This window comes from Oncorhynchus masou, chromosome 10, assembly GCF_036934945.1.
Source record: "Oncorhynchus masou masou isolate Uvic2021 chromosome 10, UVic_Omas_1.1, whole genome shotgun sequence".
Classification (NCBI taxonomy): domain Eukaryota; kingdom Metazoa; phylum Chordata; class Actinopteri; order Salmoniformes; family Salmonidae; genus Oncorhynchus; species Oncorhynchus masou.
In genome coordinates this window covers 20334561-20352060 of record NC_088221.1, presented here as the reverse complement: position 1 = coordinate 20352060, position 17500 = coordinate 20334561, and the positions used below count along the sequence as shown (strand labels likewise).

The 17500-nt window shown below is 44.6% G+C and overlaps 1 protein-coding gene across 1 annotated transcript in view; it reads right to left on the bottom strand.

Moving 5' to 3' along the window:
• vwa8 (von Willebrand factor A domain containing 8) overlaps positions 1–17500 on the bottom strand; it is a 110933-nt gene that overhangs the window by 8448 nt on the left and 84985 nt on the right. The window contains 3 exon segments of the mRNA XM_064976148.1: positions 1746–1904; positions 2860–2985; positions 4449–4557. Of these exon segments, the coding sequence (XP_064832220.1) occupies positions 1746–1904; positions 2860–2985; positions 4449–4557 (394 nt within the window).

Genomic DNA, 17500 nt, shown 5'->3' with positions numbered 1-17500 from the left:
TAAGACTGATCAGAGATGCAGCCAAGAGGCCCATGATCACTCTGGATGAACTGCAGAGATCTACAGCTGAGGTGGGAGACTCTGTCCATAGGACAACAATCAGTCGTATATTGCACAAATCTGGCCTTTATGGAAGAGTGGCAAGAAGAAAGCCATTTCTTAAGGATATCCATAAAATGTTGTTTAAAGTTTGCCACAAGCCACCTGGGAGACACACCAAACATGTGGAAGAAGGTGCTCTGGTCAGATGAAACCAAAATTGAACTTTTTGGCAACAATGCAAAACGTTATGTTTGGCGTAAAAGCAACACAGCTCATCACCCTAAACACACCATACCCACTGTCAAACATGGTGGTGGCAGCATCATGGTTTGGGCCTGCTTTTCTTCAGCAGGACAGGGAAGATGGTTAAAATTGATGGGAAGATGGATGGAGCCAAATACAGGACCATTCTGGAAGAAAACCTGATGGAGACTGCAAAAGACCTGAGACTGGGACGGAGATTTGTCTTCCAACAAGACAATGATCCAAAACATAAAGCAAAATCTACAATGGAATGGTTCAAAAATAAACATATCCAGGTGTTAGAATGGCCAAGTCAAAGTCCAGACCTGAATCCAATCGAGAATCTGTGGAAAGAACTGAAAACTGCTGTTCACAAATGCTCTCCATCCCACCTCACTGAGCTCGAGCTGTTTTGCAAGGAGGAATGGGAAAAAATTTCAGTCTCTCGATGTGCAAAACTGATAGAGACATACCCCAAGCGACTTACAGCTGTAATCGCAGCAAAAGGTGGGGCTACAAAGTATTAACTTAAGGGGGCTGAATAATTTTGCATGCCCAATTTTTCAGTTTTTTATTTGTTAAAAAAGTTTGAAATATCCAATAAATGTCGTTCCACTTCATGATTGTGTCCCACTTGTTGTTGATTCTTCACAAAAAAATACAGTTTTCTATCTTTATGTTTGAAGCCTGAAATGTGGCAAAAGGTCGCAAAGTTCAAGGGGGCCGAATACTTTCGCAAGGCACTGTATGTATGTATGTATGTGTGTGTGTGTGTGTGTGTGTGTGTGTGTGTGTGTGTGTGTGTGTGTGTGTGTGTGTGTGTGTGTGTGTGTGTGTGTGTGTGTGTGTGATGTTGTCTAAACAGGGCCTTAGCTTCTTCTAAACATGACCTTATGATGCTCTGGAATACAACACTGAAGTCATCAAGTGTCCTCTCTTTTAGAACTTGCATACAGGCTGGCGTGTGTGTTAGTATGTGTGCGCGTGTGTCTGTGTACGCGCGTCCGCACGTCTTATCCTAGATGTGTATGAGCAGGTGGCACCTGTCAGAGTGTAGAGCACAGGTGTGTGTTTTCAGATGCAGGCGGGCTACGCACGTGTGTGTAACACTGATATGTGAGCAGTAGGTCAAGTGGTGTAGAGGAGAACGCTGTGGGGCCATGAAGTCTGCCACTCCACCCCTCCCCACACACGTCTGACACAGAAACTATCGCTCCCTCCCTCTCGCTACCCATTTCACTCCCCCTTTCCCTCTCTCCTCTCCTCTATTTGACCATCCCTACCTCCCTCCCTCCCCTGTGAAAGGTGACTATACTTCACTGATATTGTAGTCTGGACAAACCAACACATATCCTGTCTGTCAATGTGTCATCAAAATAGCCACTCGAAGATGTTATCAAAGCTGATCCTAGTTTTGTACTGACGGGCAACTACTGCATGTGTGTGTGTGTGTATCTCACCTTGATCTTCTGTTCGTAGCTCTCCAGGGCTTCCATCACCATACACACAGCTTCCATGGATCTCTCCAGCCTGCCATCCACCCCGTTGAAACGGTACATGCTCCCTGACACGTCAGCTAACACACGCAGACGCTTTGGCTTCTGCTGCGGGCTGCCCAGCTATACACACACACACAGACGAACACACGAAACAGAACACAGAGGGTTAAACAGATATTATAAACTGGGTGGTTCGAGCCCTGAACGCTGATTGGCCAAAAGCCGTGGTATATCAAAACGTATACCACGTTTATGACAAAATATTTATTTTTATTGCTCTAACTACGTTGGTAACCAGTTTATAATAGCAATAAGGCAGCTCAGGGGGTTGTGGTATATGGCCAATATACCACAGCTAAGGGCTCTATCCAGGCACTCCGTGTTGCGTCGTGCTTAAGAACTACCCTTAGCCTTGGTATATTGGCCATATACCATAAACCCCCGAGGTGCCTTATTGCTTAATTATACACACACTTCCTATAGGATGGAATATTACAGGGGAATTGCTTCATTATAGAACTGGAACAGAATAATTTGACAAACAAAAAAACGATGTTTTAAGTCAGAATCCCTACTACAATATTCTGGAAAACAACTTTTCACAGAGACAAGCTGAAGCACATTATCTTAATCATTCTTCTTAACATCAGCAAATAAACACTAGGGGAAACTCATTCATTCAGAAAACTGGTCATCACTTCAAGTGGACATCCACGGAAAATGGCATTGCTCAATTACATTACCTAGAAATAACTGATTTAATAGTGGGAGAAACATTTTCTTTTGTTCCTTATGTCACCATAGACGGCTGTCTTCTCTAGACCGACCAAAAATATTCAACACTTGGAGCTAAATGAGATTAAAACATGTGTATTTTGTTTCGTGAGTATGTGTTTGTTTGGGTGCACGTGCGTATGGGTGGGATGTCTTAGCGTGGGAACATTGTGTGTGTGGTTAATGGCTAGTTGTGTGCGAGAATGTGTGTGATCGAGACCATAGATTTGCAATTATAATAATCGCACACACCACAGGAGTCCAACTATGCCCACCCGCGCACGCACACACACACACACACCTCTGGATCCAGCTCTCCTCTGCGTTTGTAGATAGCCTTCTCTCCCGTCAGTCCATCTATGATCTTAGCATCATCCAGCTCTCCCAGTGACTGATTCTTCAACCACTGACGCTCCTTCCCTTTGGCCTGGGGACACAGAAAGAGAAACACTGTCAACATATCACCCACTAATCAACTCTGATAGGGATAGACTAATTCCCAAACAATCAGAACAATCTAGGGGCCAGTATCCTGAACTCAAATTAAGCCTACTCTTGAAAAGCATGGAGGATCTTTGAATGTGTTTTTAGTCCAGGAAGAGGCTGAGTCTGAGTTTGGGAAACTGACCCTCAGTGATCAGAAGGCTCAGGGTGTTTCATCACTACTGTTTAGGAGATTACTTAAAAACCTCCAATATTTTTGTGGAACCACAAATGCAAATATTTCTCTGTGCATTTGACAGCGCAAACAAAGAAAGACTAAGTATGATAGTCAGAAAAAGGTGATATTGAATACGGGTAGATGGCTCCCTAAATGGTCCATAACATGTAACAGCAGGACGGGTCACTGTTTACACACGTGCTTTAGATTCTACACAGACCTGACAAGCTCAAGCAGACACAGTAGAGGATGTTATCAGCTAATGCTACCACACACACACACACATAGACACAGACACACAGAGAGAGAGAGTGATATGAGATACATTATAAGTTATCACATAATGCACACTATGTAGCCTATGCACACTCCAAGCCCACAACATCCTAGTCCAGCCCAGCCCAGTCCAGCTCCACCTGGCGTGGAGTGCACGCATGCACTATATATACTTGCGAGGACTTTTTGGTGTCCAACAACTCAAAATCAGATTTTCCCTAACCTTAACCCTAATTCTAACCCAAACCCCTAAAATAGCCTTTTTACAAGTGCGGACTGGAAAAATGTCCTCACTTTTTTTGTTGCTTTACTATTCTTGTGAGGACTTTTGGTACTCACAAGTATAGTAAAATGTTTACACACACACACACACACACACACACACACACACACACACACACACACACACACACACACACACACACACACACACACACACACACACACACACACACACACACACACACACACACACACACACACACACACACACACACACACACACAACCCTGGAGCATGAGTTTGGCCTCATACTCTGTAATCATTGTCAAGTACCAAAAAAAATCCCACTCTTCTCACACCCATACCCACAAACACAAACACAATTACACACGTACAGCTACTCACCTCTCCCAGGAAAAGATAAAAAGACAGAATCACATTCCTGAGATTTGGCCACACCCCTTGTCCAGGGGCCCTCAGCTGGACAACCAATCAGAGTGCTCGTTAGGGCCAGTGCCCACTCCTTCCTATTATTTTCACACATACAGTATGGGGTGACTGTGCTCATGTCACATGGTGGCTATCTTAATGTCACCAAAATGTTAATACAGTCTGATTCTCTACCTATTTCCCACCCAAGGTGCGCACAGTTTGCACTAGTTCTAACCCACTGAGGACTGGTATTACCAACATGGGAACAGTATTCTGGGACATATCGTGTGTGTTGTTACCTGTAAGCTGTCCAGAATGATGCGCAGGGACTGGACCTGTCTTCTGACGTTTCCAGAGAAACGCTCGTATGTCGATGCATCATATTCACTCATGTCTATCTCCTTCAGCCTGGGGAAAGAAGAGAGGGAGCGAGAAACAGTGAACCACTGTTGCCATTATTCTAAAAGGAAAAATACAACCGAGATCAGAGCCAATGTGTACAACATTCATCCTAAATTAAAGGTATTAAAGGTCCTGTTTAATAAGGGCCAGTCCTGTTTCATAAGGTCTTGTTTAATAAGGGCCAGTCCTGTTTAATAAGGTCTTGTTTAATAAGGGCCAGTCCTGTTTCATAAGGTCCTGTTTAATAAGGTCATGTTTAATAAGGTCCTGTTTAATAAGGTCATGTTTAATAAGGTCCTGTTTAATAAGGGCCAGTCCTGTTTAATAAGGTCCTGTTTAATAAGGGCCAGTCCTGTTTAATAAGGTCATGTTTAATAAGGGCCAGTCCTGTTTAATAAGGTCTTGTTTAATAAGGGCCAGTCCTGTTTAATAAGGTCAGGCACTTGTCATCTCCCGTCTGGATTACTGCAACTCGCTGTTGGCTGGGCTCCCTGCCTGTGCCATTAAACCCCTACAACTCATCCAGAACTGTTTAGCCCGTCTGGTGTTCAACCTTCCCAAGTTCTAACGTAAGGTCCTCCGCTTCTCCACTGGCTTCCAGTTGAAGCTGTTCCGCTACAAGACCATGGTGCTTGCCTAAGCTGTGAGGGGAACCACCGTCCTCCAGGCTCTGATCAGGCCCTACACCCAAGCAAGGGCACTGCGTCATCCACCTTGGCCTGCTCGCCTCCCTACCATTGAGGAAGTCAGTTTAGCCCAGTCAAAACTGTTCGTCCTGTTGGTGGAACAAACTCCCTCACGAGCCAGGACAGCTGTTTAATCACCACCTTCCGGAGACACCTGAAACCCCACCTCTTCAAGGAATACCTAGGATAAGATAAGTAATCCTTCTCATTAATGATTTAAATACACTATTGTAAAGTGGCTGTTCCACTGGATGTCAGAAGGTGAATTCACCAATTTGTAAGTCGCTCTGGATAAGAGCGTCTGCTAAATGACTTAAATGTAATGTAAATGTCTTGTTTAATAAGGGCCAGTCCTGTTTAATGAGGTCCTGTTTAATAAGGGCCAGTCCTGTTTAATAAGGTCCTGTTTAATAAGGGCCAGTCCTGTTTAATAAGGTCATGTTTAATAAGGGCCAGTCCTGTTTAATAAGGTCTTGTTTAATAAGGGCCAGTCCTGTTTAATAAGGTCTTGTTTAATAAGGGCCAGTCCTGTTTAATAATATCCTGTTTAATAAGGGCCAGTCCTGTTTAATAAGGTCCTGTTTAATAAGGTCTTGTTTAATAAGGGCCAGTCCTGTTTAATAAGGTCCTGTTTAATAAGGGCCAGTCCTGTTTAATAAGGTCCTGTTTAATAAGGTCCTGTTTAATAAGGTCTTGTTTAATAAGGGCCAGTCCTGTTTAATAATATCCTGTTTAATAAGGGCCAGTCCTGTTTAATAAGGTCCTGTTTAATAAGGGCCAGTCCTGTTTAATAAGGTCCTGTTTAATAAGGGCCAGTCCTGTTTAATAAGGTCCTGTTTAATAAGGGCCAGTCCTGTTTAATAAGGTCCTGTTTAATAAGGTCTTGTTTAATAAGGGCCAGTCCTGTTTAATAAGGGCCAGTCCTGTTTAATAAGGTCCTATTTAATAAGGGCCAGTGCTGTTTAATAAGGTCCTATTTAATAAGGGCCAGTGCTGTTTAATAAGGTCCTATTTAATAATGGCCAGTGCGAGGCGTGTGTGTGTGTGAGCAGGTGGGCTGACTGATGCCTGACTGGAGTGCTGCTAGCCCCTGATCTTCACACACGCAAGCAATCCACGCAAGCATACACACACACACACACACACCTGTGTAGCCCAGGGCAGGTGTGTTGTACCCTCCAGGTAAGGGTAGCATATCAAAATATCTGTATTAATCCCAGTGACTGGCAGAGTTAATCCTTTTCCACCATAGAGCGCGCATGCACAAACACACACGTCTAATCCGGGTAAATAGGGGAAGGCAGATATGAGACCAGCTAACTCCCTGAACGCCTGCTGGGGTATTGTCTATGAGGTGTTTGAAGTCTTAACTGAGAACCAGAGCGTGACAAGATGGTATGTGTGTGGTGTGTTTTTTCAGAAGGTGGTATTGCGGCTGTGTGTGTATCAGCCGTGTGATCAGCCTGACTCTGTCCTGTCACGTATCAGTTTCAAACACACTGCTAACCCACGGGTCAAATCCCAATCACTGGTAACTACGTAGTATAGCGGGTACAGAGAGGCCCAGCCTGCTTGCTGGGACAGATGTCAAATCAAATCAAATCAAATTTTACATTCAGCTACAATCTGCCCTCACTGCTCGCCTAACATTCAGCTTCAATCTTCCCTCACTGCTCGCCTAACATTCAGCTTCAATCTGCCCTCACTGCTCGCCTAACATTCAGCTTCAATCTGCCCTCACTGCTAGCATAACATTCAGCTTTAATCTGCCCTCACTGCTAGCCTAACACTAGCCTAACACTCAGCTTCAATCTGCCCTCACTGCTAGCACAACATTCAGCTTCAATCTGCCCTCACTGCTAGCCTAACATTCAGCTTCAATCTGCCCTCACTGCTCGCCTAACATTCAGCTTCAATCTGCCCTTACTGCTCGCCTAACATTCAGCTTCAATCTGCCCTCACTGCTCGCCTAACATTCAGCTTCAATCTGCCCTCACTGCTAGCATAACATTCAGCTTCAATCTGCCCTCACTGCTAGCCTAACACTCAGCTTCAATCTGCTAGCATAACATTCAGCTTCAATCTGCCCTCACTGCTAGCCTAACATTCAGCTTCAATCTGCCCTCACTGCTAGCCTAACACTCAGCTTCAATCTGCCCTCTCTGCTAGCATAACATTCAGCTTCAATCTGCCCTCACTGCTAGCCTAACATTCAGCTTCAATCTGCCCTCACTGCTCGCCTAACATTCAGCTTCAATCTGCCCTCACTGCTAGCCTAACACTCAGCTTCAATCTGCCCTCTCTGCTAGCATAACATTCAGCTTCAATCTGCCCTCACTGCTAGCCTAACATTCAGCTTCAATCTGCCCTCACTGCTCGCCTAACATTCAGCTTCAATCTGCCCTCACTGCTAGCATAACATTCAGCTTCAATCTGCCCTCACTGCTAGCATAACATTCAGCTTCAATCTGCCCTCACTGCTAGCCTAACATTCAGCTTCAATCTGCCCTCACTGCTAGCATAACATTCAGCTTCAATCTGCCCTCACTGCTAGCCTAACACTCAGCTTCAATCTGCCCTCTCTGCTAGCATAACATTCAGCTTCAATCTGCCCTCACTGCTAGCCTAACATTCAGCTTCAATCTGCCCTCACTGCTCGCCTAACATTCAGCTTCAATCTGCCCTCACTGCTAGCACAACATTCAGCTTCAATCTGCCCTCACTGCTAGCCTAACACTCAGCTTCAATCTGCCCTCTCTGCTAGCATAACATTCAGCTTCAATCTGCCCTCACTGCTAGCCTAACATTCAGCTTCAATCTGCCCTCACTGCTCGCCTAACATTCAGCTTCAATCTGCCCTCACTGCTAGCCTAACACTCAGCTTCAATCTGCCCTCTCTGCTAGCATAACATTCAGCTTCAATCTGCCCTCACTGCTAGCCTAACATTCAGCTTCAATCTGCCCTCACTGCTCGCCTAACATTCAGCTTCAATCTGCCCTCACTGCTAGCATAACATTCAGCTTCAATCTGCCCTCACTGCTAGCATAACATTCAGCTTCAATCTGCCCTCACTGCTAGCATAACATTCAGCTTCAATCTGCCCTCACTGCTAGCCTAACATTCAGCTTCAATCTGCCCTCACTGCTAGCATAACATTCAGCTTCAATCTGCCCTCACTGCTAGCCTAACACTCAGCTTCAATCTGCCCTCTCTGCTAGCATAACATTCAGCTTCAATCTGCCCTCACTGCTAGCCTAACATTCAGCTACAATCTACCCTCACTGCCAGCCTAACATTCAGCTACAATCTGCCCTCACTGCCAGCCTAACATTCAGCTACAATCGGCTCTCCCTGCTAGCCTAGCATTAAATAAGAATTTAGCTTTTTAATGACCAAATCTTTATTTTTGATGTAAATGGCATGTTATAGAAGGGTCCAGAAACTTTTGTGATTTCACTTGTGTTTGAGAAACTTACCTCAACCAGCAATTCACTTTCTTATCCTTGTTATGTAGTATGGAGGCTCATGTAGTATATCCTTGTTATGTAGTATGCATAGTGTACGTCATTTAAAAAAACGTAAACACTCTCAGTACAGTGATGCGGGTCTTTAGATGTACACATGAAACTGTGTCCTTTAGAACTTTATCAGCAATGCTATACTCCATTTTGTTACGACACAAGCAATACCGCTCCGTCCATTCTAGCAGCAGGCTACATGGAGAATGGAACAGTTAGATAGAGGAAACAGCTCGAGTCGCATAAAATGGAATGTTGCGGATAAAGTTTGGAATGACACATCGTGTACAACATCTAAAGACCTGTATCACTATACTGAGAGTATTTCCGTTTCTAAAAGGACATATTTGGAAGTTTTTGGAGCCTTTGTTCATGTTTTTTCAGATCCCCATACTGCACACTGAGGATGAGGAAATGAATCGCTGGTTAGGGTAAGTTTCACAAAAACAAGTGAAGTTGCTAAAAAAGTGTCTGGACCCTTCTATAACATTCCATTTACATTAAAAATAGAGATTTAATTGTAAAAATAGCTAACTTCTTCTTTAAGCTTCACTCTGCCCTCACTGCAGCCTAGCATTCAATCTTCCTAGATCGTCTTTATATTCAAGTATGACAAAATGGCGACGGCAGAGATGGTCGCCTCTCTTCGAGTCCTTATGAAACTATGCAGTATTTCATTTTTTTAATGTATTATTTCTTACATTGTTACGCCAGGAAATCTTAAGTCTTATTACATACAGCCGAGAAGAACTATTGGATATAAGAGCAACGTCAATTTACCAACATTACGACCAGGAATACGACTTTCCCGGAGCGGATCCTTTGTTTGGACTATCACCCAGGACAACGGATCTAATCCCAGAAGCCGACCCAAAACAACGGCGCCGCAGAAGGAGCGGCCTCCTAGTCAGACTCCCGAGTATACTACTAGTCAATGTCCAGTCTCTTGACAACAACGTAGACTACATCCGAGAAAGAGTTACCTTCCAGAGAGACATCAGAGATTGTAACATTCTCTGTTTCACGGAAACATGGCTCTCTTGGGATATGTTGTCGGAATTGGTTCAGCCACTGGGCTTCTCCATGCATCGCGCAGACAGAGATAAACACCTCTCTGGGAAGAGGAAGGATGGGGGTGTATGCTTCATGATTAACGACTCATGGTGTAATCATAACAACATACAGGTACTCAAGTCCTTCTGCTCACCCGACCTAGAATTCCTTACAATCAAATGCCGGCCATATTACCTCCCAATAGAGGCCTCAAGGAACTTCACTGGACTCTATGTAAACTGGAAAACATATATCCTGAGGCTGCATTTATTGTAGCTGGGGATTTTAACAAAGCAAATTTTAGAACAAGGCTACCTAAATTCTATCAGCATATTGACTGCAGTACTCGCGGGAGTAAAAGATTGATCACTGCTACTCTAACATCCGCAATACATACAAAGCCTTCTTCCGCCCTCACTTCGGCAATTCTGACCACAACGCCATCTTTTTCCTACCGTCTTATAGGCAGAAACTCAAACAGGATGTTTTCAGTGACTAGAACCATTCAACTCTGGTCTGACCAATCAGAATTCACGCTTCAAGATTGTTTTGATCACACGGACTGGGATATGTTCCGGTCAGCCTCAGAGAACAACATCGATCTATACGCAGACTCCGAGGAAGTGTATAGGAGATGTTGTACCCACTGTGACTATTAAAACCTACCCTAACCAAAAACCGTGGATGGATGGCGGCACTCGCTCAAAACTGAAAGCGCGAACCACCACATTTAACCATTTAAAGAGGTCTGGAAATATGGCTGAATATTAACAGTGTAGTTATTCCCTCCACAAGGCAATCAAACATTCAAAATTGTTGGTACAGGGATAAAGTGGAGAATCAATTCAAAGGCTCAGACACAAAATATTTGTGGCAGAGTCTACAGTTAATCACGGACTAGAAAAACAAAACCTTCCACTTCTCGGACACCGACGTCACTCTTCCAGACAAACTAAACACCTTCTTGCCTGCTTTGAGGATAATACAGTGCCACCGTCGCGGCCCGCTAACACGTACTGTGCCCCCCGACCCCCTAATAAGGACAGCACATTCTCAACACCATAGTACCCTCCAAGCTCATCATCAAGCTGGAGGCCCTGGGTCTCAACCCCACCCTGTGCTTTCTCCTGGACTTTCTGACGGGCCGCCCCCAGGTGGTGAAGGTAGGAAACAACATCTCCACTTCGCTGACCCTCAACACTGGGGCCCCACAAGGGTGCGTGCTCAGCCCCCTCTTGTGCTCCCTGTTCACCCACAACTGCGTGGCCATGCACACCTCCAACTCAATCATCAAGTTTGCAGACGACACAACAGTAGGGGGCTTGATTACCAACAACGACGAGACAGCCTACAGTGAGGAGGTGAGGGCACTCAGAGTGTGGTGTCAGGAAAACAACCTCTCACTCAATGTCAACAAAACAAAGGAGATGATCATGGACTTCAGGAAACAGCAGAGGGAGCACCCCCCTATCCACATCGAATGGACAGCAGTGGAGAAGGTGGAAAGTTTTAAGTTCCTCGGCGTACACATCACAGACAAACTGAAATGGTCCACCCACACAGACAGTGTGGTGAAGAAGGCGCAACAGCACCTCTTTAACCTCAGGGGGCTGAAGAAATTTGACTTGTCACCCAAAACCCTGTCAAACTTTTACAGATGCACAATCGAGAGCATCCTGTATCACTGCCTGGTACGGCAACTGACCCGCCCTCAACCGCAAGGTTGACTCTCCAGAGGGTGGTGCGGTTTGCATAACACATCACAGTGGCAAACTACCTGCCCTCCATGACACCTACAGCACCCGATGTCACAGGAAGGCCAACAAGATCATCAAGGACAACAACCACCCAAGCCACTGCCTGTTCACACCGCTACCATCCAGAAGGCGAGGTCAGTACAAGTGCATCAACTCTGGGACCGAGAGACTGAAAAACAGCTTCTATCTCAAGGCCATCAGACTGCTAAACAGCAATCACTAACTCAGAGAGGCTGCTGCCTACATGGAGACCCAATCACTGGCCACTCTAAATAATGCCACTTTAATAATGTTGACATATCTTACATTACTCATATCATATGTATATACTGTATTTTATACCATCTACTGCACCTTGCCTATGCCGCTCGGGCCATCGCTCATCTATATATTTATATGTACATATTCTCATTCACCCCTTTAGATTTGTGTGTATTAGGTAGTTGTTGGGGAATTGTAAGATTACTTGTTAGATATTAACTGCACTGTCGGAACTAGAAGCACAAGCATTTCGCTACACTCGCATTAACATCTGCTAACCATGTGTATGTGACCAATACAATTTGATTTGGATGTAAACTGTTGCTATTTCCATGCAGGATTTGGTTAGTTTTTATTTAAGGTACACACTCAATATTGCACAACAGGTCCCATACTCTCACACGGCACATAGCATTATGCAGTCCAGTGGTGATATGGTCCCCGCTACACATTCCTGTGTGACTCTCCAGCAGCCACGGTTACTTCCTGCAGAACGTTACACAGACCAGAGAGAGAGAACAGCTAGCCCCAGCTATGGCCAAAAAGGGGGGTGAAGAAAACAGAATACTGGACAGAATACTGAATCCTTTTTCAGGACAACAACAAGAACCTAGGGTGTGGCTCACTTAGGTTGCAAAGCTACCGGTAAAAGTTGACCAAAGCTACCGGTAAAAGTTGACCAAAGCTACCAGTAAAAGTTGACCAAAGCTACCGGTAAAAGTTGACCAAAGCTACCGGTAAAAGTTGACCAAAGCTACCGGTAAAAGTTGACCAAAGCTACCGGTAAAAGTTGACCAAAGCTACCGGTAAAAGTTGACCAAAGCTACCGGTAAAAGTTGACCAAAGCTACCGGTAAAAGTTGACCAAAGCTACCAGTAAAAGTTGACCAAAGCTACCGGTAAAAGTTGACCAAATTTACCGGAATCATCAGTAATTTGGATTATTAAGCAGTAATCAATGGCAATTGATAATGGATAATCGGGTAATTTATATAGTATATATTTTTTATATCTGTGTCCATATTTTCCAGGAGTTTCTAGTAGACAGACCATATAATGGTTTAAGAGGAATTAACCTAATTAATGAAAAAAGCTTTGAATCAACAATGGCATTATTATGGCATATATTATTTATTTTGTATTTATTTTATTATTTTCAACTCTTCCCAACGATCGTCTTTTTTCACAACCGCCACCAGTTTGTCACCAAAACATTTCAAACAAAGACATATTGACATAATAAAATAAATAAAATGTTTGTTTTTTTAAAGGATATTTCATACTGAAACCCTCATTAAAACACCAATGATATTCACTAAGTTGACGGTTTATATTGAGGATAATGTATGACAGCTTTGTCATTCTATAATATTTTTTTTTTTATCATCATTATTTCAATATATGATGGTAAGGCCACACAGAGGGCCATAGATAATTAAAGACAAATTATTCAAAACAGACACTAGACGTCCTCATGATAAAATGACATATATTCCTTGAACGTTACCAACATTCTGGTAGTTTATTGCTAAACTTAGAACGTTTCTAGTAATATACCCTCTCTTTGCAACCCTAGGCTCACTACACCAACACAACCCACTCTCCCCACAGCAGCGCTGTTCACAATGACCTATCACACATCTATCAGTAGGGTGTGTGTGTGTGTGCTTGTGCATACTGTATTTCTGTGCCTGCATGTGCATTCACATGAGTTTCAGGTATTACAATGTCATTTTAAGGTCTAAAAGAAAAGGATCAGACTGATGCACAACCTTAAAGTCAACACAGGACCGACTGTTTACACCTACATAGACAGCTAAGACAACTCAATGAGATCAACTTCTGCAAAGGGGAAAAGGGGTGTGTGTGTGTGTGGGGTCTGTGTGCTTGTTTGGGGAGTGTGTAGGTAAGAGAGAGACACACGCGCGCACACACACACGCTCAGCACACGCACACAGCCACACACACACAGAGAAGAATTGACAACAGCGTCTCTACCTACTAAGGTGGCTGAAGAAAGGAAGTGTTCACTCCCTTACCATCGGCATTGCACTCTGGTCCTCTCCAAACCATCAGACAGACAGGAGCTGTTCACCACCATCGGACAGACTATCAAGACCGTCCTGGACAGACAGGAGCTGGTTGCATCCCTCACCATCGGACAGACAGGAGCTGTTCACTCCTCACCATCGTTCGACAGATATTGGTCACCATCGTCCATGACAGCAGGAAGTGTTCAGGTTCACTCCCTCACCATCGGACAGACAGGAAGTGGACAGGAGCTGACCATAGGACAGATGGCCCACTCCCTCACCATCACTGACAGGAGCTGTTCACTCCCTCACCATCCAGACAGGGACACTCCCTTACCATCAGACAGACAGGAGCTGTTCACTCCCACCATCCAGACAGGAGCTGTTCACTCCCCATCGGACAGGAAGTGTTCATGTTCACTCCTTACCATCGACAGACAGGAGCTGTTCACTCCCTTCGGACAGACATCACTCCCTCACCATCGACAGACAGGAGCTGTTCACTCCCTCACCATCACAGACAGACAGGAGCTGTTCACTCCCCATTGTTCACCATCACTCCCTTACCATCGGACAGCCAGGAAGTGTTCACTCCTTACCATCGGACAGACAGGAGCTGTTCACTCCCTTACCATCGGACAGACAGGAGCTGTTCACTCCCTTACCATCGGACAGACAGGAGCTGTTCACTCCCTTACAGACATCGGACAGACAGGAGCTGTTCACTCCCTTACCATCGGACAGACAGGAGCTGTTCACTCCCTTACCATCGGACAGACACGAGCTGTTCACTCCCTTACCATCGGACAGACAGGAGCTGTTCACTCCCTCACCATCAGACAGACAGGAGCTGTTCACTCCCTTACCATCGGACAGACAGGAAGTGTTCAGCTGTTCCCTTACCATCCAGACAGGAGCTACCATCGGACAGACAGGAGCTGTTCACTCCCTCACCATCGGACAGACAGGAGCTGTTCACTCCCTCACCATCACCATCGGACAGACAGTACTGAAGCATGAAGTCTGATACCAACAGAGAGACAGTTTCTAACTACAAGACATCAGACTGCTGAACACTTGAACTAAGAATGTGAAATGTCAGAATAATAGTAGAGAGAATTATTTCTTTCAGCTTTTATCTCTTTCATCACATTCCCAGTGGGTCAGAAGTTTACATACACTCAATTAGTATTTGGTATAATTGCCTTTAATTGTTTGACTTGGGCCAAAAGTTTTGGGTAGCCTTCCACAAGCTTCCCACAATAAGTTGGGTACATTTTGTCCCATTCCTCCTGACAGAGCTGGTGTAACTGAGTCAGGTTTGCCTAGGCCTCCTTGCTCGCACACGCATTTTCAGTTCTGAACACAAATTTTCTATGGGATTGAGGTCAGGGCTTTGTGATGGCCACTCCAATACCTTTACTTTCGTGTCCTTAAGCCATTTTGCCACAACTTTGGAAGTATGCTTGGGGTCATTGTCCATTTAGAAGACCCATTTTGCTGGCTGACTGGTCTTGAGATGTTGCTTCAATATATCCACATAACTTTCCTACCTCATGGTGAAATCTATTTTGTTTATGTGCTGTTGTTCCAGGATTTTCCTGCAGAAAAGCAGCCCCACAACATGATGCTGCCACCCCGTGCTTCACGGTTGGGATGGTGTTTTTCGACTTGCAAGCCTCCCCTTTTTCCTCCAAACATAAAGATGGTCATTATGGCCAAACAGTTATATTTTTGTTTCATCAGACCAGAGGACATTTCTCCAAAAAGTACGATCTTTGTACCCATGTGCAGTTGCAAACCGTAGTCTGGCTTTTTTATGGCGGTTTTGGAGCAGTGGCTTCTTCCTTGCTGAGTGGCCTTTCACGTTATGTTGATATAGCACTCATTTTACTGTAGATATAGATACTTTTGTACCTGTTTCCTCCAGCATCATCACAAGGTCCTTTGCTGTTCCGGGATTGATTTAAACTTTTCGCAAACAAAGTACATTCATCTCTAGGAGACAGAACGCATCTCCTTCCTGAGCGGTAAGATGTCTGCGTGGTCCCATGGTGTTTATACTTGCGTACTATTGTTTGTACAAATGAACGTGGTACCTACAGGCATTTGGAAAATGCTCCCAAGGATGAACCAGACTTGTGGAGGTCTACACATTTTTTTTCTGAGGTCTTGGCTGATTTCTTTTGATTTTCCCATGATGTCAAGCAAAGAAGCACTGAGTTTGAAGGTAGGCCTTGAAATACATCCACAGGTACACCTCCAATTGACTCAAATGATGTCAATTAGCCTATCAGATGCTTCTAAAGTCATGACATCATTTTCTGGAATTTTCCACGCTGTTTAAAAGACACAGTCAACTTAGTGTATGTAAACTTCTGACCCACTGGAATTGCGATACAGTGAATTATAAGTGAAATAATCTGTCTGCAAACAATTGTTGGAAAAATGACTTGTGTCATGCACAAAGTAAATGTCCTTCCCGACTTGCTAAAACTATAGCTTGTTAACAAGAAATTTGTGGATTGGTTGAAAAACGAGTTAATGACTCCAACCTAAGTGTATGTAAACGTCTGACTTCAACTGTATCTATACGTTGTCAGGTCCTCATCCTTGGATGTGAGTTTGACCATCGGATGATAGCCGGATGACTTGCTCTTCCAGTGTCACCACTTTGTCGGAGTAAATATTTGCGCCATCTTCCAGACTATGCAGTTGAAGTCCTCGGTGATCTTTATGTTGACCTCGAGAATAGCTATTTGTGGGGATAGGTCAGTGGATAATGACTCCACCTTAGCCAGTCTGTTCAGATTTAATGATAGCCTCCATTACCATGGCTAGATGGGGGGGGGGGGGTCCGTGTCAGGTGAGCCCAAGGCTTCAGCAAAGGCCTGCTCCGAATGTTGTTGTCTCGACATTTTAAATCCCTGGTCTTCCAGAAATCCTGCTTATTCCCTCCTGATTCCGGGAAATCTCTAACCAGGATTTCGGAAAACCAGGGAATGTATTGTAAGTTCCCGGAACTTTGCAACCCTAGTCACGACTGATGATCTAGTATCGACAAATGCTTCTATTGTCACAGCTATTTGGAACGGGACCATCAGCATGTAACAACATGGCTTACACTAGGCCTGTCACTGACACTATAGGGAGAACGAGAGAGAAGGACACGGGAAGAGAGAGAGAGCAGGTCAGGGTAAAAGCGGCCAGAGTTGGAGCAGGGGCACCCAAAAAAGAGATGAGAAAAAGGGGGAAAAAGCAGAGAAAGTAGAGAGGGAGAGAACAGAGGGAGCCTTCATTGCTGTTGAAAGTTGTGTCCTCTCAACCCCATATCCTGAATGAACACACACACACACACACACACACACACACACACACACACACACACACACACACACACACACACACACACACACACACACACACACACACACACACACACACACACACACACAGACCCTTTTCCAGGAGGATCAATCGCAGCATTCATCCTGGCCCCAGCTCCATTCCATCCTAGCCCAGGTTAGAGCCACATACCAGGGATAGCTGTTCAGGAGGAGCCCCTCTGGGTGTCCAAAGCCCTAATGGAGCTATCCTTTATACTGGGCCTATCAATTACACACACTGTGCATCACAGAGGC